This window comes from Schistocerca cancellata, chromosome 2, assembly GCF_023864275.1.
Source record: "Schistocerca cancellata isolate TAMUIC-IGC-003103 chromosome 2, iqSchCanc2.1, whole genome shotgun sequence".
Classification (NCBI taxonomy): Eukaryota; Metazoa; Arthropoda; class Insecta; order Orthoptera; family Acrididae; genus Schistocerca; species Schistocerca cancellata.
The window spans coordinates 219,391,267-219,417,934 of NC_064627.1; the positions used below are offsets into that span (position 1 = coordinate 219,391,267).

The 26,668-nt window shown below is 42.8% G+C and overlaps 1 protein-coding gene across 3 annotated transcripts in view; it reads right to left on the minus strand.

The window, feature by feature from the left end:
• LOC126161547 (neither inactivation nor afterpotential protein C) overlaps nt 1-26,668 on the minus strand; it is a 388,525-nt gene that overhangs the window by 177,431 nt on the left and 184,426 nt on the right. For all 3 annotated transcript variants that reach the window (XM_049917480.1, XM_049917478.1, XM_049917479.1), the window contains exons 12-15: nt 17,490-17,854; nt 11,756-11,966; nt 4,239-4,380; nt 2,825-2,975 (exon numbers count right to left, since the gene is read on the minus strand). In XM_049917480.1, coding sequence (XP_049773437.1) covers nt 2,825-2,975; nt 4,239-4,380; nt 11,756-11,966; nt 17,490-17,854 — 869 coding nt within the window. The remainder of the gene's footprint in view (nt 1-2,824; nt 2,976-4,238; nt 4,381-11,755; nt 11,967-17,489; nt 17,855-26,668) is intronic.

The following is a 26,668-nucleotide window of genomic DNA, read 5'->3' on the forward strand; positions in this document are numbered from 1 at the left end:
CGCAGGTTCGAATCCTGCCTCGGGCATGGATGTGTGTGATGTCCTTAGGTTAGTTAGGTTTAAGTAGTTCTAAGTTCTCGGGGACTGATGACCTTAGAAGTTAAGTCCCATAGAGCTCAGAGCCATTTGAACCATTTTTTGAACAAATATACACCGACAAATATGCCGGAGATCAATGACAGAGAAGAATACAGGAAAAGATTAGAGTGTCACTAGTGGAGCCGACAGGAGAAACGGAAACTGAAGATCTCGGAAGAAGAGCGGGAGAGAAGAAGAGAAAGAATGAAGAGGTTCTGGGAGGAGGACAATGCAGTCCACGAAGGGGCTACCCGTGGTCCTATAGAGGCCGTAATGCAAGAAGAAGAAGAAGAAGAAGAAGAAGAAGAAGAAATGAACAGTAGCTAGGCCTAGGCAGGCACTACGAGTAGACTTTTGTAGGCTACATGCAAATTTCTGCTGAATGTGCCCTACGTACTGATCGATCGCACGGGCGACCTGTGGATTTCTCCTTACACCAACAGCTAGTGTTTTCAGACTCTCTGTGCTACTGTCAAATGCTTTGGGCTCTCGACGAAAATCATGTCGCATAGTTATAGCCCAACTGCACCCGTTGAAACGGAGAAGGCAATACGCCTTTTATTGCTGTGTTATTAACATGGCAATTGGGTAATGTACGAGCGAGGTAGCTACACCAGAGGGAGACTCCTACTAGAAAACATGTGAACCGGCGACCGTTGGCAAGATAAGCAATTAGGTACGGCATGTAAATTACAATTTAGCCCTTATATCTATCTTAATTCATATAAAAGATGTAGTCTTGTGAAACTGGATGAGACATTCTGTTTGTTCATGTTATTGAGAGCTTACCACAGCAGATCTTGAGAAATGGTGACAAATACTGGAAGTGGAATGAGTCATCAGTCATGTAGAACTAGTGATTTGCAAGTAAACAAAGCAAAAGTCTGGGAGGTGGGGGGAGAGTACGAGAAACATACTGGGATACACAGGGTGCCGTGGTGGCCGAGTGGTTCTAGGCGCTACAGTCTGGAAGCGTGCGACCGCTACGGTCGCAGGTTCGAATCCTGCCTCGGGCATGGATGTGCGTGATGTTCTTAGGTTAGTTAGGTTTAAGTAGTTGTAAGTTCTAGGGGGACTGATGACCTCAGAAGTTAACTCCCCTAGTGCTCAGAGCCATTTGAACCAAGCTTTTACTGTTTGAGGAGGCCCCCAAGACAAACGAGTGTTCGTAGGATAATGAAGCTTCGTGGATGATGATGTTTTTGGTTTGTGGGGCGCTCAGCTGCGCGGTTATCAGCGCCTGTGCATATTCCCAACCTTTGCTCAGTCCAAACTCGCCACTTTCATGAATGATGATGAAATGACGAGGACAACACAAACACCCAGTAATCTCGGCGCAGTGAAAAATCCTTGATCCGCCGGGAATCGAACTCGGGACCCCGCGTTCGGGAAGCGAGAGGGCGACCGCGAGACCACGAGCTGCCGACAATCTTCGTGGAAACATTTTTAAGGACATGCGGAAGAGAGATAATGAAGGAATCATTGAAAGAAACACATTTTATTTTCCACATGATAGGATAACATTTGTTAACTTCGTACCATATGTACGTTCCAGGTTACAAACGTTGCTCAACCTGACCATCTTCTGTATCCACGATAGCGTTGAACCACTCTAGAAATTTCCCTACTGGCGCCCGAAACAACAGTCGACCACGCGATGTTCAGCTGTCGTGAAACAGCTCGTGCACTACTTGAAGATCACACATTGCGTCTAGCATTCTCAACAATTTGTGGCGCAGTTGGCCTTCGGCCTCTTCCAGGAGCAATTCCCAAATCACCACTTAAGATGAACTTCTTAATTATGTTCTTCAACACCTGCGTGGAAAGAGGATCTCTCCGTATTCCTCCAATGCACTGATAATCCCAAAGAGCAGCACGACTGCTGCTGTTGTTTTGATAAAAGAGCTTTACGAGTAAGACCTAGCCCACCTTGTCCAGACCTAAGTTGATTGTCTGCAACTTTAATACAAACTGATGCTTGTGTTTCAGACCTACGTCGCCGTACCAGTACCAGAGCATAGCTGCAAGTCACAACGCTGACACTACTAACAACGAAAATTCTGCTGCGCACAGTCTGAAAATAATTCCTATAAAGTTTCCTCTCTACACTGGCTCACGTAGTGGAAGTTTAATTATAGCCAACCAGCACACAGGGCGTTCCAAAATTCCTATTACAGGCTTCTAGAGATTGTAAGTAAAGGTTACACAAATGCACCGTTTGGCTGTATAACAAATTTGGAGATCGAGTCACTTTCAAATCTCCTGCTTCACGTTACGCAAGCAGCTGAGACAACCAGCTCTGAGTTATGTGGTCTACAGGAGCCTATGGCAAGGGCAATGATTCGAGTTCTCGTTGTTGAGTTCTATTCTACACGACGTAGAACGTCCTATTCAAAGACGAGAGTGTAGCGCGTCCATGGAGCACCGCAGTCAACCTTCCTAGTTACGACAGTGTCAGATTCTCGGGCGAAAGTAGTACGGGACGTCGTAATTCCAACAGGGTCTGACGACGGCGACCCTCTCTCAGTTTGAATGCGTACCGTTAAGCCTAGTTTTCAATTTTGTATCCAAACGATACACTGTTTCCTTACCGAAACTTTGTGTATACTAAGTTTCCTATACAACACCTAGAAGCTGTAATAGGTAACCTGTATGCGAGCAAGCGAGAGGCAGACAGAGAGAGAGAGAGAGAGAGAGAGAGAGAGAGAAAGGCAAAGGCAGGGAGGCCTGTGCACCTTCACCTCACCTGCGATGAAGTCGGAGCCTTGAGGGTTCCTGCTGGCATCGTCCAGTATGTAGAGCAGTCCAGAGGGCTTAGCCATAAGAGCGTCAACTGTCGGCTTGTTGTCGTAGAACTGCAGCGACGCCAGCTGGATGTCTTCATCGGCTGCCTCTTGCTGAAACGTAGAGACAAAGTCGCGTCAACTAAGTTACCTTACAAATAACTCTGAAGAACGTTACAGTTACTGACTGTAAAGCAAGTAACCAGCCTTCAAACCATCAAGATTAGTTCTCTACACACTACCTCTTCAGAAACAAAATGTACACTGATGTGCAAAACTTAAGATCGAAAATACTTTCGCATGATGTATAACATCCAAGTAACGAAGATCGTTGAAATTTGGATCGCACATTGAAAGAATTGCTGCGGAATTGTACAGAAGGTAACTGAAAGAAATACATAATGAGGCGAGCAGCAATGACACGCTTTTATTCAAAGACAGAAAGTCCAGAGGACCATCATGAATCAGACTGACATCAATGTTGTTACTGTCTTTGCATAAATGTCTCATTTCTGTTGGTCTCATTGCGTATGTTTTTCAGTTAAGTTCTGTACTATACTGTAGCAGTGCATTCCACGTTTTGTCCAAGATTTTTGAAGCTATGTTACTTAGTAGTGACAAATCATGCGAGAGTTACTTTCCTCCTTAAGTTTTGCATACCTGTGTACTATGTGACTGACGTCAATATTTACAAAGAATTTCTTGAGTGTGAGGTCACAAAATGCCAATGATATTTACGGCATTACACGCCCCACATATTGTCTACGACGCTACCACAATACCGTATGCTAATAGCAACAGGAGGCGGTACTAGAGGTATAGAATGGTGAGCGCAGCACGAGGCTACAGAGCATAGCTCAACTGCTTAGTTGAAGAGGAACCCACATGCTACAGTGCTAATAGTGCAGTAGCGTTGATATGGTACGGTGCTAGTGATTTTGATACAAAGCAGAGAAATGACAAAGATAAACATAGCAAACATAGCTTTATATCCGCAACAGTTGTCGAAGTTGATATTTCGTCAGAAAGGAACCCAAGGAATCTTGCAGAGCGAGAAAGAAGTGGCGCATGAAATATTAGCGTTTTGCAAGATGAGTCAGGGAATGTGGGGTGTCATACACACTCGGGGCAATGTACACGAGGCGTACAATGATGACGATACGTGCTTAACAAGTGGAAGTGATAGTTCAAATGCTTCAAAATATTTTTCCTATCATAACTGTTAACACAAAACTTTCAAATGAGCCTTACAAAGATTGATCTTGCGACCTCGTACTCAAAGGGTTCCTTGTTAGAGGTTGCTAGTGAGAAGTAATATTCGTCATGGGAGAAGAAATTGTTATCTTGCAGGAGATTAAAGTCGGCAAGGGATCTTACCATTTCCCACGCGAAGACCCTCTGGTTGTAATGGTACTGCATCTGCTCGTTGAGTGTGTTGACGAATAGCTGCTCCAAGCTGTTTGTCTTGAAGCATTCGAAGCCAAACATGTCGAGGATGTTGACGCAGTAATGGTCGCCGCTGCAATAAGTAAAACAATATCTGTTTGTTGCGGTGGATGGAGAGGGGCTAGTGAAAATGTGCTGAAGGGTTTCATCTGGACTAATGTAGGAGGATACAGCAATACTCAAACGTAATGTGTTCTTGTGTTTGTGGAACAACACTGAACATTAGGTATTCTTCATGTTACCGTTGTGGAAAACAGTGAATGCACCTGTCGATTTAGTGCTGAATGAAATTGCCTTCACTGACAAAGCATTTCGATTAATGTGCAATGCGTTTCCTACTTGGTGAGCTCATCCTGAGGTGCTCCTAAATCTGTTACATCAGTTTATTATCTATTCTGTGGGCCTTACGAGAATATACATAAATTACATCTTGGTCACACCAGTTTAAAAGGTACCTGAAAGATATTTGAATGTATAGTTGAAAGGACACTTACTGTGAACATTTAAAACTATCTCTTTGTGCTTCTTTAACCACACAACAGTTAAATTAATGCATCTGTACGTTAGTCATTTGGTAATGACTGACACACAGGGAAAACATGTTACATTTCCATGAAAGTACTAGCTTACACAAAGAGTTTCCATTTTGTAAATTGTCTTTAGTCACTCTCCTATTGTTCCAAAATACATCTGGAAAATCTCTGAAAATGTTTGGACTGAAGTTCTTATTTTTTTCGTAAAGCATCTCACTAGGTTTATTTATTAATTGTAAGCAAATATGTAGTTATTTCGAGATAAAGGTTCAAATTACGAACAAGCTCAGAACAAGAATAAGAAATCTAAACTTTCAACAGGATGTACAGTATGTGTATGCCAGTACTTCCTATATGGGAAACGCTTCGCAAAGAATAGCCAATTTACTCAAGACACTTGACGTCAAAATTTCCTTTTGTACAAACAGCAGATTAAAATATCGAAGACTTCACAGCATAAAATCAGATAAGAATAAAAAGGAAAATAGTGGCACTTATACAACGTGTTGCAAAAGCTCTGCTGGATACTTTAATGGCCGGACAGGCAGGAGCTTTCAGAGACGTTTCGCGGAGCACTTGTGCACTTCTCATCTGATCCATTTTGATGAATCAATAATACATAGCTGCAAATATACCTCACGACAGTCAGAAAATGATATAATTAAGAATTTTACACGCACCAAGCAAAGGGAAAAATCCTTGATCTTTGGGAAGAACTATAAATTAAATTATATTTCATAAAACGCCTAGAGCCATCTAACAATCTAATGAGAAAACTGGGTTCAATAATTACCACGTTTTTCACAGTATTATATATATCTCTATGAACAACAGTGCTAAAATAGGTACATTTACATCATATTTCCAAAAAAATACTGTCATTCTCTTTGTCAGTGCAGTCAAATCCATTAATCAACATTAATCAAAGCTCCAAATAGCCTCACTGAGGACAGTCGTCGGAAGTGACGGCCGTTAAAATAGTGAGTTATCTTCTGTGTATCCGTGAAGCTAATCAAGGAGTACTTGGAATCAAATAACAGCACCAGCTGCACTTTTAAAATCGATCACCACTATTAGTTTCGGCCACTGTGCCGTTATGAGTCTAACTTTGTGAAAATACACAGACGGTGTGCTCCTACGACACTAGACTCACAGCCACTCGGTGGTGGAAACCGATCGTACTGTTATTTGATTCCAAGTAAATTGCGGACAATGCACCATCACGGTTTACATGCTGGACAAAATATTAAGGAAGGGGTGTTGCACGTGCCACGCTGTCTTCATCGACCCTTGTCCGTGATTCGTGACTGTTGCGATGTGTACCATCTAACAACACTGTAAACTCTGTTTTTTAAATTTTGTTCCCATATAAGGATTTTGAGGGATTAATAGTTGCTTTGTTCTGTTAGAAAATCCTTTCAGACCTCTTCAGTACTTTACTTGTTCCGTAATTTCATTGCAAGTAAAGAAGACCACTGGAAACAGTGTGACAGTTTACTTGTAAGAAGATGGAGAAAGTATTCTGTCGTACCAGGTATAAGAATTCGATTGACTTGTGAGAACAACTCTAAAGCGTAAGAGAAAGAATCAGGTGCCCAATTTAACATTTTTATTAACAGCACATTTATAAGGGCGGTCGTAATAGATTTGTAGAAATACATACCGAGACATCTACAATAAAACAATACAAAGTATGAGAGACGTACGGGCTGAATAGTCTTTCAATAATTTTCCTGAAATATCATCAAACACGTGACAGGCTTTCCTTTTACAGAATTGTATTATTATTATCTCCGGAAAATGTTGGACAAATCTATAATTAGTTGTATAGTTGTGATCTCTAACCTTAATATACTACAACAATTTTACCTGTGAGCAGACTTTTTTTCTCAAATGTGTTTACGAAATATTCACAAAAATATTTGTTGCATGTGAACTATTATGTACCACGTGATCATCTGGTTTGGTAACTACACCATGCTACAGATTGACCAACTTAACTTCCGAATTTTTCTTTCGAACATTTTCTTCATTTATTTAATTCTGTTCTCTTTATGGTTAATTTTGGACACAGCATACAATACCTTTGCTTCTTTAACAAGTATTCTCAGTGTAAAATATAAGAGCAGGAGCACATAATTTCTTGCTCTAACCATTTTAGTATCGTCCCTATTCATGCAAAATTGTGTTTTTAGCGCTGTCTGTAGTTAGGAAACGACTGTCTAACTTATTTACTTACGAACTACTTAGTCTAGAACATAATATGTGGCTGATATCACTCAGCTACCGTAACATAGTGTAAGCTCGTCCCATAATATAGTAAAGCTCGCTATAACAAATAAAAATCAAACTACAAATGTAGAGATAGCTCTCCGGTCAACTTATATCCAAAATAGGGTCAAAAATATAGCTTTCAAAAGGTTATCCCTACAAAAAACTAAAATAAATGAAAAATAAGCTCTAAGCACCCGCAAAAAGACTGGTAGAATTTACGACTTACCTTCTATATTCAGCGTTAAAACCGAACTAAAAGGCAGTCCTTCAATAGGAGAACTCCAATTGTTCTAAAAACAAGTCTTCTATGCAAAAATACGAGGACAAGTAAAAACGTATAGGCAATTTTTAATGAGAAACTTTTTACTGGGAACACGACGTAACATCATTGCTCTACACAATCTCCCTCAGACTTTATGCACTTTGTGTGGTGTCACCGCCAGACACCACACTTGCTAGGTGGTACCCTTAAATCGGCCGCGGTCCGCTAGTATACGTCGGACCCGCGTGTCGCCACTGTCAGTAATTGCAGACACGGCAGGTCTAGAGAGACGTACTAGCACTCGCCCCAGTTGTACAGCCGACGTTGCTAGCCATGGTTCACTGAGAATTACGCTCTCGTTTGCCGAGACGATAGTTAGCATAGCCTTCAGCTACATTTGCTACGACCTAGCAAGGCGCCGTATTCAAGTGATATTGAGACTCTATTAATGTATCATCAAGAGCGATGTTCTACAAATGTGAATTAATGTTAAATATTCCAGAAGCTACGTACTTTCCTTTATAGCATTCATTACGTATCCTGTTTCAGACCTCACGCCAGCCTGCGTGAGTTTAAGCGCGTGCCTTTCGGCTTCCTCTCATTGTGTCTAGGCTGTCTTGTCTAGACACAACACTTTGTCCATGTCATGAAGAGCTTCACAGTTCCATTCCGGAAGAAGCTTCGTGGCATCTTGATATCCATTTTTGCATCACCTCCACAACCTCATCATCCGATGGAAGCTTAGATTCACGCAGGCACTCTTTCATCCGACCAATAAGGTCAGTCACTTGAAGTGAGCATTATATGGTGGGTACTCGAGTAGCTCAGAACAGAGATCTACATCTATATCTACGTCAATACTCCAAAAACCAAATGACGGTGTGTGGCGGAGGGTACTTCTGGTACCATTAACTGAGTCTCCTACCCTGTTCCACTCGCGAATGGATAGTTGGAAGAATGATTGTCGATAATCTCTTAATTTCTCAAATTTTATCGTTATAGTAATTTCGCGACACGTATGTGGGAAGAAGTAATATTTGTCTGATTCTTCCGAAAAGTACTCTCTCGAAATTTCAATAGCAAACCTCTTCATGATCCACAACTCACTGGATTGCTTTCGCAGCTGTATGAAGGCGAGCATTATCCTGAAGTAAAGTCACAGCTTTTGAAAGCTTCAGTTTGCTCTTCTTTTGAAACTGGATTCCAGATCTCCTAAGCCGGTAATGGTGACCGTGCGGTTCTAGGCGCTTCAGTCCGGAACCGCGCGACTGCTACGGTCGCAAGTTCGAATCCTGCCTCGGTCATGGATGTATGTGAGGTCCTTAAGTTAGTTAGGTTTTAGTAGTTCTAAGTTCTAGGGGACTCATGACCTCAGATGTTAAGTCCCAAAGCGCGCAGAGCCATTTGAACCATTTTTGAACCAGATCTCCTAACATCCGGCAGTAGTTCTCACAATTCACTGTTTGGCCTTTAGGAGTGTTATGAACGGGGAGGTGGATCTTTCGTATCTTAAAACACTGTCATTATCAGCGTCCTGGAGGAGATTTGCTCTTCGAGCATTTTGCTATAGTGGGAGATGGATGTTTCCACACCATGCACTGCCGTTAACTCTCATCAACGGTTTCTATGCGACTGAGGAATTCTTCTCTTTTCTCTTCAAAACGCTTTAAATATGATTTCGTCATTTCGAAACGTCCCTGTTTGTGTTTGTCTGTCAGTTGATCTAATGATCTAATGAGCGCAAACTTTGCGATAGTTTAGAGGTTCATGGATGACTGCAAATACTGAACTGTGGCTCTTGTTGAATTCATGCTCAATATTATTAATTGTGGCATGACGATAACCACAATTTCTGCACTGAAAACTTCTGATGTCCTTTCTCAAAGAGATTCATCAACTAGTAAATTTGTCTCTTACCTTACAACAGCTTCATCCTGCTGACAATCCTCGCAACTTTAGTCTCTTTAGAGTACATAAAACTAATTATTTTCTCATTTGTTCCGTGGTACATAAGGGGCACTCAAATAAAATGGCCTGAAGTCACTCTGAATAGAGCTAATCGCTGAACGAACACAGCTAACGCAGAAGAACACTGGTAACAAGACATGCCATTGTTGTGTCACTGCTTCCAACCTAGTGATCAGAAAAGAACAGCCTAACCGACTGCCTTACCTTTTTAACAAGAACTGTTGCTGTTGTAGTCTTCAGTCCAGAGACTGGTTTGATGCAGCTCTCCATGCTACTCTACCCTGTGCAAGCTTCTTCATCTCCCAGTACCTACTGCAACCTACATCCTTCTGAATCTGCTTAGTGTATTCATCTCTTGGTCTGCCTCTACGATTTTTACCCTCCACGCTGTCCTCCAATACAAAACTGGTGATCCCTTGATGCCTCAGAACATGTCCTACCAACCGATCCCTTCTTCTAGTCAAGTTGTGCCACGAACTCCTCTTCTCCCCAATTCTATTCAATATCTCCTCATCAGTTATGTGATTTACCCATCTGATCTTCAGCATTTTTCTGTAGTACCACATTTCGAAAGCTTCTATTCTCTTCTCGTCCAAACTATTTATCGTCCATGTTTCACTTCCATACATGGCTACACTCCACACAAATACTTTCAGAAACGACTTCCTGACAGTTAAATCTATATTCGATGTTAACAAATTTATCTTCTTCAGAAGCGCTTTCCTTGCCATTGCCAGTCTACATTTTATCTCCTCTCTGCTTCGACCATCATCAGTTATTTTGCTCCCCAAATAGCAAAACTCATTTACTACTTTAAGTGTCTCATTATCTAATCTAATTTCCTCAGCATCACTCGACTTCATACGACTACATTCCATTATCCTCGTTTTGCTTTTGTTGATGTTCATCTTATATCCTCCTTTCAAGACACTGTCCATTCCGTTCAACTGCTCTTCCAGGTCCTTAGCTGTCTCTCACAGAATTACAACGTCATCCGCGAACCTCAAAGATTTATTTATTCTCCATTGATTTTAATCCCTACTACAAATTTTTCTTTTGTTTTCTTCACTGCTTGCTCAGTATACAGATTGAATGACATCGGGGATAGGCTACAACCGTGTCTCACTCCCTTCCCAAGCACTGCTTCCCTTTCATGCCCCTCGACTCTTTATAACTGCCATCTGGTTTCAGTACAAATTGTAAATGGCCTTTCACTCCCCGTATTTTACCCCTTACACCTTTAGGATTTGAAAGAGAGTATTCCAGTCAACATTGTCAAAAGCTTTCTCTAAGTCTACAAATGCTATAAACGTAGGTTTGCGTCTCCTTAATCTAGCTTCTAAGATAAGTCGTAAGGTCAGTAAATCCTCACGTGTTCCAAAATTTCTACGGAATCCAAACTGATCTTCCCCGAGGTCGGCTTCTACTAGTTTTTCCATTCGTCTGTAAAGAATTCGCGTTAGTATTTTGCAGCTGTGACTTATTAAACTGATAGTCGGTAATTTCCACATCTGTCAACAACTGATTTATTTGGTATTGAAATTATTATATTCTTCTTGAAGTCTGACGATATTTCCCCTGTCTCATACATCTTGCTCACCAGATGATAGAGTTTTGTCAGGGCTGGCTCTCCCAAGGCTGTCAGTAGTTCTAATGGAATTTTGTCTACTTCCGGGGCCTTGTTTCGGCTTAGGACTTTCAGCGTTCTGTCAAACTCTTCACGTAGTATCATATCTCCCATTTCATCTTCACCTCTTCCATTTCCATAATATTGTCCTCAAATACATCGTCCTTGTATAGATCCTCTATATACTCCTTCCACGTTTCTGCTTTCCCTTCTTAGCTTAGAACTGCGTTTACGTCTGAGCTCTTGATATTCATACAAGTGATTCTCTTTTCTCCAAATTTTCTTTAATTTTCCTGTAGGCAGTAACTATCTTACCCCTTGTGAAATATGCCTCTACATCCTTACATTTGTCCTCTAGCCATCCCTGCCTACCCATTCTGAACTTCCTGTCGATCTCACTTTTGAGACGTTTGTATTCCTTTTTGCCTGCTTCATTTACTGCATGTTTATATTTTCTCCTTTCATTAATTAAATTCAGTATATCTTCTGTTACCCAAGGATTTCTACTATTTCATCCCTCAAAGCTACCGATTTTTCCTCTACTATATTTCTTTCCCCCATTCCTGTCAATCGTTCCCTAATTCTGTCCCTGAAACTCTCTACAACCTCTTGGTCTTTAAGTTTATCCAGGTCCCATCTCCTTAAATTCCCACTATGTAATTTAAAAGAGAGTTTTGACTCGAACGCTATCGTAGTCTGTTCGTTATGCTGAGCTGTAGCCGCAAGGTGGTAAAGCCTCTAATGACGCGGCAACTACTGTAGTTTTGGAATCGGGCGCACTCACAAGACGGCCCTGGAGAAGGACATCTTGAAGTTGATGAGGTTGACTAGCCAGTCGACGAGCCGGGAGTAGATGCCTCTGGCGAGCACGTCGCGCGCCTCTTCGGCCTCGTCTACGGTGTGACGGCGGCGCACGGCCGTGCCCTGCTGGATCACGCAGTAGTTGGTCAGCGCCCAGGCGAACTTCTTCTCGTCCACGCCCAGCATCTTCGCCACTGAAACCGTGAGCCCCAGTTACACATGCCAGGCAAGCGTGGTGCGTCTCACACAGAGTAATACGCAAATAGACTATTGGTCACCCACTGAAAACAGCACAATGATCACTTTTGAATGCTGTAGATGTTGGAACTGGTACCAAGTGGTCATGTGTCACTTCACCACTGACGTAAGACATGATAGTGAATAGATGTGTTTAGTCAGTTGTATGGGCTAAAGACAGTAAGGTGCACTGACGTGTTGACCTGACAGAATGGCGTATGTTTGGATGTGGCTAGAGTTGTAAAACTACCGTAGGCTACCGTAGACTGTCATAAGTGAACGTAGACTATAGCAGTTTTCCTAGCAGTTCTTCTCGTCCACACCCAGCATCTTCGCCACTGAAACCGTGAACCCCAGTTACACATGTCAGGCAAGCATGGTGCATCTCACACAGAGTAATTCGCAAATAGACTGTTGGTCAGCCACTAAAAACAGCACAATGATCACTGTTGAATGCTGTAGATTGCGGAACTAGTACCAAGTGGTCATGGGTCACTTCACCGCTGACGTAAGACATGATAGTGAATAGATGTTTTTGTGCCAGTCAGTTGTATGGGCTAAAGACAGTAAGGTGCACTGACATGTAGACGTGACAGAATGGCGGATGTTTTGATGTGGCTAGAGTTGTAAAACTACCGTAGGCTACCGTAGACTGTTATAAGTAAACGTAAACTATAGCAATTTTGCTAGTAGTTCTGTTCAGTTAAGGTTGTATCCGCGTTATCTGCATGCTAGGTGTCCTGCTTACTTTTGAATGCTGTAGATGTTGGAACTGGTACCAAGTGGTCATGTGTCACTTCACCACTGACGTAAGACATGATTGCTTTCTCTCCGTACGCGATCAGTGTCTTGCTAGATTCCACTAAAAACCGGAAGCGGTAAACGGTCTAATAACTGAGTGGGGATATGTAAAGGGCCGTATAACCTATAGAACATTTTTATACTACATAGTTATCTTCTTGCCTGTAAATGTACAATGGGACAACACTCAAAGATGTGCGGGTTAATTATGCACAAACAACATTTATTTAAGTTTCTTTCCCTACAAGTACTACCGGTAACGCTACCATTTACTACGTCATTTATTTGGTGTTGCCCCTCCTAGCAGTGTGTCAATGACATACAGTCCTCGCGCGTTCTGTGTATATACCTTGCTCTAGCCACCGCCTCTGAAAGCGGGCGATGGTGAATTCCGCACGACTGGTGTGGCACGAACTACGGTGGGAAAGCCATCCAGCCTGTCGCATCCTCATGAAATGGTGCCTCTTGAGCTTGACTAATTGCAATAACTGAGATCGAACGCGTCGCTGAGGGACAGTGCATATGTAGGTGATGCTTTCAACACGACGTCCGATTTCGAAATGTCCTGTGAAGTCGTTGGAAACCTTCTTATCCTGCCAGCCGTTTTAAAATAAATCCCTCAAACCCGGCTTCCGAGGGCACGGTCGAGCGTGAAAGGAGAATTATGGGCATAATCGACGATGTGTCGTACAGACTAAGCATAAAGTCTCTCCATGGCTAAAAAAATTATTTCTAAGGAACTGTGTTAAATACAACTACACGTTTCAGTGGACTTATAGATGTAGTTCCACTTACTTTCTCTGTGACCAGTTATAACAAGGCTTGTTGTGTTTCGTAAACAGTTTTGATAACTTCCGGAAATTTCCACAATTTGGTCGTTTTGTAAATCAGTAAGTACAATTTCCTTGCATCCACAACATTTTATATTTTCCTATAGGTTGTATACCGCGATATAATAGTAAGCTAACAGAGGCTATCATAAAGGAAATTGACAAGTTAGTGATTTTAACTCACCTAAAGCCGATTTTACAATTTGCAAGCAATACAGCGCGGTCCAAAGTGAAACTCTCTGGGACACGATTTCATCTAGGAAAAGCCTACACCTTGGTCTGTCCAGCCTTGTGGGAATGTGGGTCATAGTGAAGATATAAGTCGGGACACACAGAGGAAACGTTTCAACGCCACACTCCACACGTTCATCTCAGTCATCTGCACAACATAACATCTGCACAATATTGTCAAAATACAAAGGAAAGATTACAATGCACGGAAAGGAAAAACTTCTTTCCAATTAGGGATGCATGGTTTCTTTCGACAAACTGTGCCACACGATACTTTTCTTTGTTTTCCTGGCGCATACGCATTCTTGATGGTACTTGTAACACAAAACAGTTACGAAGAGTAGAATGTAATGTGCGTAAAGGAAGAATTTCTTTCCATTTAGATAATTCTTTAGTCCCTTCCAGCCACCTGACTTTTTTCGGAGTGCTCTCACCATAGTTGCTATTCAAGACTCATTGGTCACTATATGAAGGAAAGGTTTCCAGGCGCACAAAGGAGTCACTGATATGACATTTTATTTTTTGTGTCCGATTGTCCGTTGAAGTTATTGGAAACACAAGACAGTCATTACACAAAGGGAATGTTTCAATGAGGGCCAGGGAAGCTTACATTCCATTAAAGATGATCCTCCAGACCCTCCCTGCCGACAGTGTCACACGAAAACTGTTTTTTGAGGTCTGATTTCCTCTGAGCCAACGGCCATGCCGCAGTGGCATTACTGATCCCTGTCAGATCACAAAAGCTAAGCGCTGTCAGGTTTGGCTAGCACTCGGATAGGTAACTGTCCGGGTTTGTCGAGTGCTGTAGGCAAGTGGGGTTCACTCAGCCCTTGTGAGGGCAATTGAAGAGCTATTTCATTGACAAGTAGCGGTTTCAGTCACGAAAACTGTCAACCACCGGAAGAGTGGTGTGCTACCACTTGCCTCTCCACATTAGCATCCCGTGACACCTCTGGGCAGAGGATGACATGGTGATCGGTGGGTACCTTGGGCTTTTAAGCCTTGATCGAATGGAGTTTCAGTTTTGAGTTTTATTTGCTGTGAAGTTACTGGAAACACGAGACAGTCACCACACAAAGGAAAGGCTCCAATGGGTGTAAAGGAAGCAATCATTCCCATTTAGGTGGTCCTCTAGAGTCTCCCAACAAAAAATGCAATACTACATTCTTCTTGGCTGTGGAAGGGGAGGGTGGGAGGAGAGAGCTGCTCTGTTGATATTACTGAAAACATAAGACCGTCACTATATGCAGGTCAGTACGTGCAAAGAAAAGTCCCTCTCAGCTAAGAGGATCATGTGATATTGTACTTTTGTGGGGTTCCATTCTCCATTGACATTACTGGAAATATAATACAGTCACTACATGCAGGTTAGATTCTCATGACTAAAAAAAAAAAAAAAAAAAAAAAAAAAAAAACTGTCGCTCCTATTTAGATGGCAGTCCAAACCCTCGCAGATAACAGGGTCATATGATGTATCCACTTTTTGGGAGCAATCCGTTCTCTGTTTATGAAAACTGATAATGGCCAGGAGGGCAATGCACTGTTCACATGTCTCTCCATAATTGCATCAAGTGAACCACTCTAGGTTGAGGATGACAAGGTTGTCTGTCGTATCTTGGGCCTTCAAGGTCAGTTTGAACGGAGTTTGAGTTTTATGTTTGATTTCCTGTGAAGTTATTGGATTCACGAGACAGTCAATATGCAAAGGGAAGATTCTGATGCCCAAGAGGGAAACAACCGTTCCGAGTTAGGTGGTCTGCCAGAGACTCTCAGGTAAGAGTGACATATGACCTTTTTTTGGGGAGGGGGGGGCTATTTTCCATTGATGTTATTGGAAAAACAAGACGATCACTACGTGAAGGAAAGGCTCTGACGTGCTCGAAGGAAATAATCCTGACTTGGGCGGTCCTCCAGAACATTCTCAGCCAATAGTGTGACACAACACTTTGTTCTTTGGGGAACTCAGTCTCCGTTGACGTTATTGGAAACACAGTACGGTGATTATATACTACTGGCCATTAAAATTGGTACACTACGAAGATGACGTGCTACAGACGCGAAATTTAACCGACAGGAAGAAGATGCTGTGTTATGAAAATGATTAGCTTCCCAGAGCATTCACACAAGGTTGGCGCCGGTGGCGACACCTACAACGTGCTGACATGAGGAAAGTTTCCAACCGATTTATCATACACAAACAGCAGTTGACCGGTGTTGTCTGGTGAAACGTTGTTGTGATGCCTCGTGTAAGGAGGAGAAATGCGTACCATCGCGATTCGGACCTTGATAAACGTCGCATTGTAGCCTATCGCGATTGCGGTTTATCGTATCGCGACATTGCTGCTCGCGTTGGTCGAGATCCAATGACTGTTAGCAGAATATGGAATCGGTGGGTTCAGGAGGGTAATACGGAAGGCTGTGCTGGATCCCATGGGCCTCGTATCACTACCAGTCGAGATGACAACCATCTTATCCGCACGGCTCTAACGGATTGTGCAGCCACATCTCGATCGCTGAGCCAACAGATGGGGACGTTTGCAAGACAACAACCATCTGCACGAACAGTTCGATGACTTATGCAGCAGCATGAACTATCAGCTCGGAGACTATGGCTGCTGTTACCCTTGACGCTGCATCACAGACAGGAGCGCCTGCGATGGTGTACTCAACGACGAACCTAGGTGCACGAATGGCAAAACGTCATTTTTCGGATGAATCCAGGTTCTGTTTACAGCATCATGAAGGTCGCATCCGTGTTTGTCGACATCGCGGTGAACCCACATTGGAAGCGTGTATTCGTCATCGCCATACTGGCGTATCACCCGGCGTGATGGTACGGATTGCCATTGGTTACACGTCTCGGTCACCTCTTATTCGCATTGACGGCACTTTGAACAGTGGACGTTACATTTCAGATGTGTTACAACCCGTGGCTCTACCCTTCATGCGATCCCTGCGAAACCCTACATTTCAGCAGGATAATGCACGACGGCATGTTGCAGGTCCTGCACGGGCCTTTCTGGATACAGAAAATGTTCGACTGCTGCCCTGGCCAGTACATTCTCCGTATCTCTCACCAATTGAAAACGTCTGGACAATGGCGGCCGAGCAACTGGCTCGTCCGAATACGCCAGTCACTTCTCTTGATGAACTGTGGTATCGTGTTGAAGCTGCATGGGCAGCTGTACCTGGACACGCCATCCAAGCTCTGTCTGACTCAATGCCCAGGCGCATCAAGGCCGTTATTGCGGCCAGAGGTGGTTGTTCTGGGTACTGATTTCTCAGGGTCTATGCACCCAAATTGCGTGAAAATGTAATCACATGTCAGTTCTAGTATAATATATTTGTTCAATGAATACCCGGTTATCATTTCATCTTGTTGTAGCAGTTTTAATGGCCAGTAGTGTATGTAGGAAACTTTCCAGCACGTACGAAGGGAACAGTCGTTGCCATTTAGGTGGTTCTCTCGATCCTTGCACCCAACAGTGCCATAGGACTGTAGGTCCCATTCGCTAATGACACTGAGGGGACCACAAGTCGGCCACAGTACGAGGGGAGGTTTGCAGTGCACGTGAGTGAAGCCGTCCCCCAGAACCGAGACGCTGCCAGCCCGCTCACCGTTGGCGGCGAGGTCGTGGTCACGCAGGTCGGCCTGCCCGTGCCCGTCGTCCTGGAAGCGCACCTCGCCCAGCTGCAGGATGGCGGCCAGCGTGCGCCACAGCGTCGCCTCCTGGTCGGCGTCGACGCCCAGGTCTCGCAGCGCGGCGCGCAGCTCCTTGAAGCGGCGCACGTTTCCGGAGGCGTCCTCGCGCGGGCCCGCCAGCTGCGGCGGCGCCACCGGCGTCGCGGGGTCCGCCTCCGACGCGGGGGCGGCGCGCAGGTAGCGGTACTGCCGGCCGTCGTTCAGACCGTACTGCTTCAGCTTGCCCTCCGCTGCCGAGCCGTCGTACCAGTAGTAGAACACGTGGAAGTTGGCCTGCTGCCTGTGTAGAACAACATACCGTACCACATCATACGAACTGCCCTCGTACAGCTCGTTTATCATCCACGTTTACGAGGCACGTTCAGTAATTAAGAGGAGACAGAAGGCAATTTTTATCCCTATTCTGCCAATGCTATTTTACCCTTTGAATAGGTACATTTTTCAAAAGAACTATAAGTGATAAAACAATGAAATTCTTCCTGCATATACAGGGTGTTACAAAAAGGTACGGCCAAACTTTCAGGTAAGATTCCTCACACACAAATAAAGAAAAGATGTTATGTATACATGTGTCCGGAAACGCTTAACTTCCATGTTAGAGCTCATTTTAGTTTCGTCAGTATGTACTATACTTCCTCGATTCACCGCCAGTTGGCCCAATTGAAGGAAGGTAATGTTGACTTCAGTGCTTGTGTTGACATGCGACTCATTGCTCTACAGCACTAGCATCAAGCACATCAGTACGTAGCATCAACAGGCTAGTGTACATCACGAACGTGGTTTTGCAGTCACTGCAATTTTTACAAATGCGGAGTTGGCAGATGCCCATTTGATGTATGGATTAGCACGGGTCAATAGCCGTGGCGCGGTACATTTGTATCGAGACAGATTTCCAGAACGGTGTCCCGACAGGAAGACGTTCGAAGTAATTGACCGTCGTCTTAGGGAGCACGGAACATTCCAGCCTATGACACGCGACTGGGGAAGACCTAGAACGACCAGGACACCTGCAACGGACGAGGCAGTTCTTCGTGCAGTTGACGCTAACCCTAATGTCAGCGTCAGAGAAGTGGCTGCTGTACAAGGTAAAGTTGACCACGTCACTGTATGGAGAGTGCTACGGGAGAACCAGTTGTTTCCGTACCATGTACAGCGTGTGCAGGCACTATCAGCAGCTGATTGGCCTCCACGGGTACACTTCTGCGAATGGTTCATCCAACAATGTGTCAAATCCTCATTTCAGTGCCAATGTTCTCTTTACGGATGAGGCTTCATTCCAACGTGATAATATTGTAAATTTTCACAATCAACATGTGTGGGCTGACGAGAATCCGCACGCAATTGTGCAATCACGTCATCCACGCAGATTTTCTGTGAACCTTTGGGCAGGCATTGTTGGTGATGTCTTGATTGGGACCCATGTTCTTCCACCTACGCTCAATGGAGCACGTTATCATGATTTCATACGGGATACTCTACCTGTGCTGCTAGAACATGTGCCTTTACAAGTACGACACAACATGTGGTTCATGCACGATGGAGCTCCTGCACATTTCAGTCGAAGTGTTCGTACGCTTCTCAACAACAGATTCGGTGACCGATGGATTGGTAGAGGCGAACCAATTCCACACCCTCCACGCTCTCCTGACCTCAACCCTCTTGACTTTCATTTATGGGGGCATTTGAAAGCTCTTGTCTATGCAAACCCGGTACCAAATGTAGAGACTCTTCGTGCACGTATTGTGGACGGCTGTGATACAATACACCATTCTCCAGAGCCGCCTCAGCATATCAAGGATTCCATGCGACGGAGGGTGGATGCATGTATCCACGCTAACGGAGGACATTTTGAACATTTCCTGTAACAAAGTGTTTGAAGTCACGCTGGTACGTTCTGTTGCTGTGTGCTTCCATTCCATGATTAATGTGATTTGAAGAGAAGTAATAAAATGAGCTCTAACATGGAAAGTAAGTGTTTCTGGACACATGTCCACATAACATATTTTCTTTCTTTGTGTGTGAGAAATGTTTCTGAAAGTTTGGCCGTACCTTTTTGTAACACCCTGTATACAGGGTGGTCCATTGATCGTGACCGGACCAAATATCTCACGAAATAAGCGTCAAACGAAAAAAACTATAAAGAACGAAACTTGTGTAGCTTGAAGGGGGAAAGCAGATGGTGCTACGGCTGGCCCGCTAGATGGCGCTGCCATAGGTCAAGCGGATATCAACTGCGTTTTTTAAATAGGAACTCCCATTTTTTATTACATATTCGTGTAGTACGTAAAGAAATATGAATATTTTAGTTGGACCACTTTTTTCGCTTTGTGATAGATGGCGCTCTAATAATCACAAACATATGGCTCACAATTTTGGACGAATAGTTGGTAACAGATAGGTTTTTTAATTTAAAATACAGAACGTAGGTACGTTTGAACATTTTATTTCGGTTGTTCCAGTGTGATACATGTATCTTTGTGAACTTATCATTTCTGAGAACGCATGCTGTTGCAGTCTGATTACCTGTAAATACCACATTAATGCAATAAATTATCAAAATGATGTCCGTCAACCTCAGTGCATTTGGCAATACCTGTAACGACATTCCTCTCAAAAGCGAGTAGTTAGCCTTCCGTAATATTCACACATGCATTGACAATGCGCTGACGCATGTTGTCAGGCGTTGTCGGTGCATCACGATAGCAAATATCCTTCAACTTTCCCCACAGAAAGAAATCCGGGTACGCCAGATCCGGTGAACGTGCGGGCCATGGTATGGCCCGACCAATCCACCTGTCATGAAATATGCTATTCAATACTGCTTCAACTGCACGCGAGCTATGTGCCGGACATCCATCATGTTGGAAGTAAATCGCCATTCTGTCATGCAGTGAAAAATCTTGTTGTAACATCGGTAGAACATTACGTAGGAAATCACCATACATTGCACCACTTAGATTGCCATCGATAAAATAGGGGACAATTATCCTTCCTCCCATAATGCCGCACCATACATTAATCCGCCAAGGTCGCTGATGTTCCACTTGTCGCAGCCATCGTGGATTTTCCGTTGCCCAATAGTGCATATTATGACGCTGTTGGTGAATGACGCTTCGTCGCTAAATAGAACGCGTGCATGGAATCTGTCATCGTCCCGTAATTTCTCTTGTGCCCAGTGGCAGAACTGTAAACGACATTCAAAGTCGTCGCCATGCAATTCTTGGTGCATAGAAATATGGTACGGGTGCAATCGATGTTGGTGTAGCATTCTCAACACCGACGTTCTTGAGATTCCCGATTGTCTGCTACTGATGTGCGGATTAGCCGCGACAGCAGCTAATACACGTACTTGGGCATCTTCATTTGTTGCAGGTCGTGGTTGACGTTTCACATGTGGCTGAACACTTCCTGTTTCCTTAAATAACGTAACTATCCGGCGAACGGTCCGGATACTTGGATGATGTTGTACAGGATACCGAATTGCATACATAGCTCACGCCCGTTGGGCATTTTGATCACAATAGCCATACATCAACACGATATCGACCTTTTACGCAATTGGTAAACGGTCCATTTTAACACGGATAATGTATCACGAAGCAAATACCGTCCGCACTGGAGGAAGGTTACGTGATACCACGCACTTATACGTTTGTGACTATTACAGCGCCATCTATCACAAAGCGATAAAAGTGGTCCAACTAAAACATTCATATTTCTTTACGTACTACACGAATATGTAATAAAAATTGGGGTTCCTATTTAAAAAAACGCAATTGATATCCGTTTGACCTATGGCAGCGCCATCTAGCGGTCCAACCATAGCGCCATCTGGTTTCTCCCTTCAAGCTAGACGAGTTTCGTTCTTTGTAGCTTTTTCGTTTGACGCTTATTTCTTGAGATGTTCGGCCCGGTCAATATCAATGGACCACCCTGTATAACATATATGCCTCAATTTACAAGTAAAATGAACATAATACCTCTTATGCTTTGAAGAAAAAAAATTATTCTTTCACTAGTAAAATTTAACTTTTTTGTACATTAATTATTATAAAACAGTTTCTGATTATTTGGTGGTTTCTAATTTACTTGTGATAACGTATTACCATCTGCAGTACAAATTGACCAAATTTCATGTTTGTAACCCCATTAGTTTATCAAATAATGGTACCTGAAAGTAAGAAAAAATGTAGTTTTTAGAAAGATCCGTTTAAAGTTTAATATTGCAATTCTAGTACAGTTACTGATGAGAATCACTTACCACTAATATTTTCCTGCACCATACTGAGCATCATCTGAATGATACTGATCTTCGCTTCTTCTCTTGGTCCCTCTTCTTTTCTGTCTGGCTTCTTTTGTGCACTTTAAGTTAGCAATATCTGCTTTGCGGATTCTCTCTTTATCTATTTGCACCAAAGATTTTTCAGTATTTCCACTATATTTTATGCCCAATAATTCCAAAACATCCAGTTTTCTAATTACATCGTCACTGAAGCATAAAATCATAAACACCAAATTTGAGGGTTGTTAGCTGAACGAATGCAGTTTTCGGTAACCGGTTCCGAATGACAGAATTCAAACATTCGTTTAAATTTTGGGTTTTCCCATGAAGACATTTCTTCACCAAGGTATCTTTGCAAATTTCTCTAAATACGGATTTAATTTCATTCATTACTGATCAGGCAAAGAATGTTTGTGGTCATATTTGACACTTCTCCTGTACTTGCACCAAGTGTCAGGATCATTCGGGCAAAGACCGTGCACTGGATTTTTATTTGTGGAAAGCTTATGGAAAAAATAGCCCTTACAGCTTTTTCATGTTTTCTAAATTCTCTACATTTCTTCTTGTAGCCAAGCCATAATAATTCTGTAATCTGTTTCAACATTTGTCAGGCGACTTTTACCACCTATCTTCTTACCATCTTCCATTACTGTTTTTGACTTTTCTTTCAATAATCTTCTTAACATGGACCCCGTTCTCTTCTGGACATGCCCAATGGACTCTAATTTAGAAATTGTGACATTAGGACCATAGGGTTGTTGTGCACATTCTCAGTCATCAACCGTGCTGTCACCGTCCCCTAACATCCTTGGGTCCTTTGACCCACTAACCTCATTTACTTATAAGTATTTATTTCCTCTGGATTTTAATTTAGGCGAGAATTTATTTATTCGCGGCATTTTTATGAAAACACACGAACCCAAAGAAAATACAGATCAACACGTACTTCACTCACAACAAACTTCACTAAGTACAACCATTAACGCTCGAAAACAATAACAAACACGATCGGAAAACGAGTATCCATAGGAGATACAGGGTAGGAAACATTGAAGCGATAAAACAATAGAAGCATGAAATAATATACAAGGAGTAAAAGAATCCTGCGCATTATCTCTCTATGGAGCAAAAAGGAAGGCGTAGCATTTAAATGCCAGATTGCACAGATCGTCAGGAAAACCATCAAACCATCATATATCACGAAAAAATTTTCGTATTTATATAAAACAAAAACTGGTTCACACAGGAAAGACTAGGAATTTTAAATATGCTAAAATCTAAAAATCGAATTTTTGAAGCCCACTTGCCTTTAGTCTCCCCTTAAGGGAACAAACTGATTTAGAAAAAAATGTGGATTTTCTCAAGATAACACTGCCCGCCTCTGTAGCTGAGCGGCCAGCACAGCTGACGGCTGCTGTGCGGGAACCCGATTTCGAATTCCGGCTGCACTGGGGTGTTTATCCACTCGGACTCTGGATGTTATTTTGTCATCATTATCCTTTCATCGCCATTAACGCGCAAATCGCCGAAGAGGCGTCAAATAACAAGAGTAGTACTAGGCAACCGAACAATCCCAGGTGCAGTCTCCGAGCCACAAATGCCATACGATCAATTCAACCTAAACCTCACCAGTATTACTACACTTATGAGCAGCCAATGGATGTTAGTGGGCATTGAAGTAAATCAGTGGGGAAACTTGAAAATTTGTGGCGCACGAGGACTCTAACCTGGATTTTCCTCTTCTCATGAGATGTCATCTTAATCGCTTCGGCCATCCTGACACAGTTCCTGAGCGACGCGAAGTTCCCATTAAGCCTCTTCACTCGCAGCATTCGCTGATTCCTGTATGAGCTCGAGCGTTGGCTAGTTGGTTGGTTAATTTGCAAGACGGGACCAAACAGCGAGGTCATCGGTCTAGAATTCGAGCGTATGTGTGCTAAGCTGCAGAAGTAATTGGGATCGTCTAGCCTTTGTTCCAAAGAAGGACTAGTTTTTTGTAAAAAGAAGTCTATGCCTCGCTGTTTGAGCCACTTTCTCACAATTTCTTTGACCTCCTCGCTGTTGCAGCTCTTTTTCTCCACTTAATGTGCCCTTAAATGGACCAAACAAATGAGAATGTGAAGGAGGCAAACCTGGACTGTCGAGAGAGTGAGGCAGTGTCATCCAAACCATTTTTACGATGGTTTCTTGGGCCAGCTGGGTGGTGTGAGGGCCAGCATTGTCGTTTAACCATATCACAGCTTTCCTTTGAGATCCACGAGGCGTTGCTCTCATTACAGACTTTATTCTTCATCAGAATATCCGAGTAGTAGGCGCTGTTTATTGTACGCTGACATTCGAGATAACCACAAAAGACGAAAACGACTTGACACTTCAACTGATCAGCCAGGACGATGTTCGCTCAGCAATTTGTGGAGCAAACCACAGATTTATACCAACTGTATAATTTAAATAAGTCAGTCACTAACGTTGGACCGATTTTGAACCGTTTTACCCACTTATAAAAATTTCATACGACTTTCACCATGGGAAAAAATTATTCGAGAAAAGCTTTTAGCCTGTTTTTTTACCTTTTGAAAGCAGAAAACCGATCGCTGAACGTTGTTCAACTAATGTGGAAACTTCATCTGGGCACGCCATCGTTAAATGCAATATCGAGGTTGTGGACACAAAAATATTCTCAGTTCATCCCAGTGATGCCAACCTAAAGCCATGAACGCAAAAATTCATCTTACGAACTTTCATTTCTACATCTGTTTGTCTCCTTAATTACTGAATGTTCCTTATACGTTAATGAACGTCTAGCGGTGTGAACGTGCACGACGCAAGATCCTAATTGCAGGTTGGCTTTCCAAAGGCTTTCAGGGGCAACAAAAATTTGATTTTCGATATTTCATATTGTTACTGACCGCATTTAAAAGTTTAAAGTAATGTCATAATTTACTCCCCTCCCGCCGGAGGTTCGAGTCCTGTCTCTGGCATGGGCGTGTGTGTTATTCTTAGCATAAGTTAGTTTAAGTAGTGTGTAGGTATAGGGACCGATGACCTAAGCAGTTTGGTCTCTTAGGAATTCACACCCATTTGAACATTTCATAATTTACCCACTGAAAACTGTAATCTTACCTCAAAGGTTTAATACAAAAGTCAGCTATTTAAGTGAGAATCTATGTTGGCCTTATATTTTAGGAGGCAGCGTAAATCAAGGTGCACAGATTACCCACACCATACTTATCCAGTATTTGAGAATGAGAGCACTTAGCGACAGCTAACAAACTTCACACGTAATTCCAAATCATTTTTTAAAAATTTTTCTCGCTGACACTCCACACAAGAAAATGAAAGGCAAAACAATTGATAGCTTACTAGAAAGTCCACTGTTCATGCAGTAAATTTCGGGATCAGGTATGACGGTTTAATTTATTACTTGTCCCATACTAATTCTATTCGCAACACATTTAGCAGACGGTATCTACATGTAGGACTAAATGTACCTGCAAATTATTGTGTGATAAATAGTTCGGATGATATGACGTTTTATATTCGAGTCATCGCAAATGATCAGGCAGTGAACAAGATCGAAGCAATGATTCATGGCAATCGTCGGTTGACTTTGTACGAGATAAATATACAGATCTCTAATGCACGTAACCGTTACTGAAAAAGTCGGTTTTCGAAAATCGTTTGCAAGATGACTACTAAAATAGCTTATAAATCTTCACGAGAATTCCTCGTGCGCTGCGAACTGTAAAGAGAATAATTTCTTGACTATGTTGTTGACGACAAAATGTGGGTGGCTCGCTACACACCTGAGACGAAAGACAGCCAATGTATTGGCGACATTCTTCCTTACCTTCAACGAAAAAATTCGAGCCGTTGTTCTCTCCGAAAAATTTATGGCTGCTGTCTTTTGGGATCGTAAAGGGCTCTTCTCCTCATTGCATATTTTCCCCAGGGGAAAAAGTTACTAATAGGTGATACCGTGAAACCCTGAAAGAGTAATGCAGGGTAATACAAAACTAAATGAGGGGAATACTAATGAAAGGAGTGTGACTGTTGCGTGACAGTACACGTTCCCCAACAGTCCCTGCTACAAAGCAGCTTCTGGATTCATTCGGTTGGGACATCGTGAACCAGCCCACTCACAACCCCGATGCAGCACCTTCATATTTTCATCTTTTCACGTTTGAGAATCTAGAAATTTAGAAAAACAGAACAAATCTGAGATCCCATGTCGATAGCACACATTACTTCGCGTGAATAAAGAGCCACTCTGATTTACGAGAGCGATGTTTTCTGAACCCGTGCTGGTTGTGTATCAATAGATCATTTTCTTCGAGGTAATTCATAATATCTGAAAGCAGTGTATGTTCCAAAATCCAATCGCAAATCGGCGTTAATGATGGGGGTCTGTGATTCGAAGGATTACATCCATTTTCTTTCTTGTGTGTTGATGTGACCTGTGCAATTTTCCAGCCGATAGGTGCGGATATTCGTCTAGCGAACGGTTGTATATGATAGCTAAATGCACAGGTATTACTTTAGCATACTCCGGAAGGAACCTAATTGGTATACAACCTGTGGCGGAAGACTTCCCTTTATTAGATTATTTAAGTTGCTTAGCTAGACCGGGGCTATTTACTTCTAAATTACTCTGTTAGCAGCTGTTCTTGATTCCAGTAGTGGAATAATTAGTGCGCCATCCTTGGTGAAGGAAATTTCGAATACCGTGTTTAGTAACTCCTCTTTGGTGGCACTGTCATCAGTAACATTGCTATTGCTATCTGTTGTAACTGTGAAGACCTGCGTAACTCA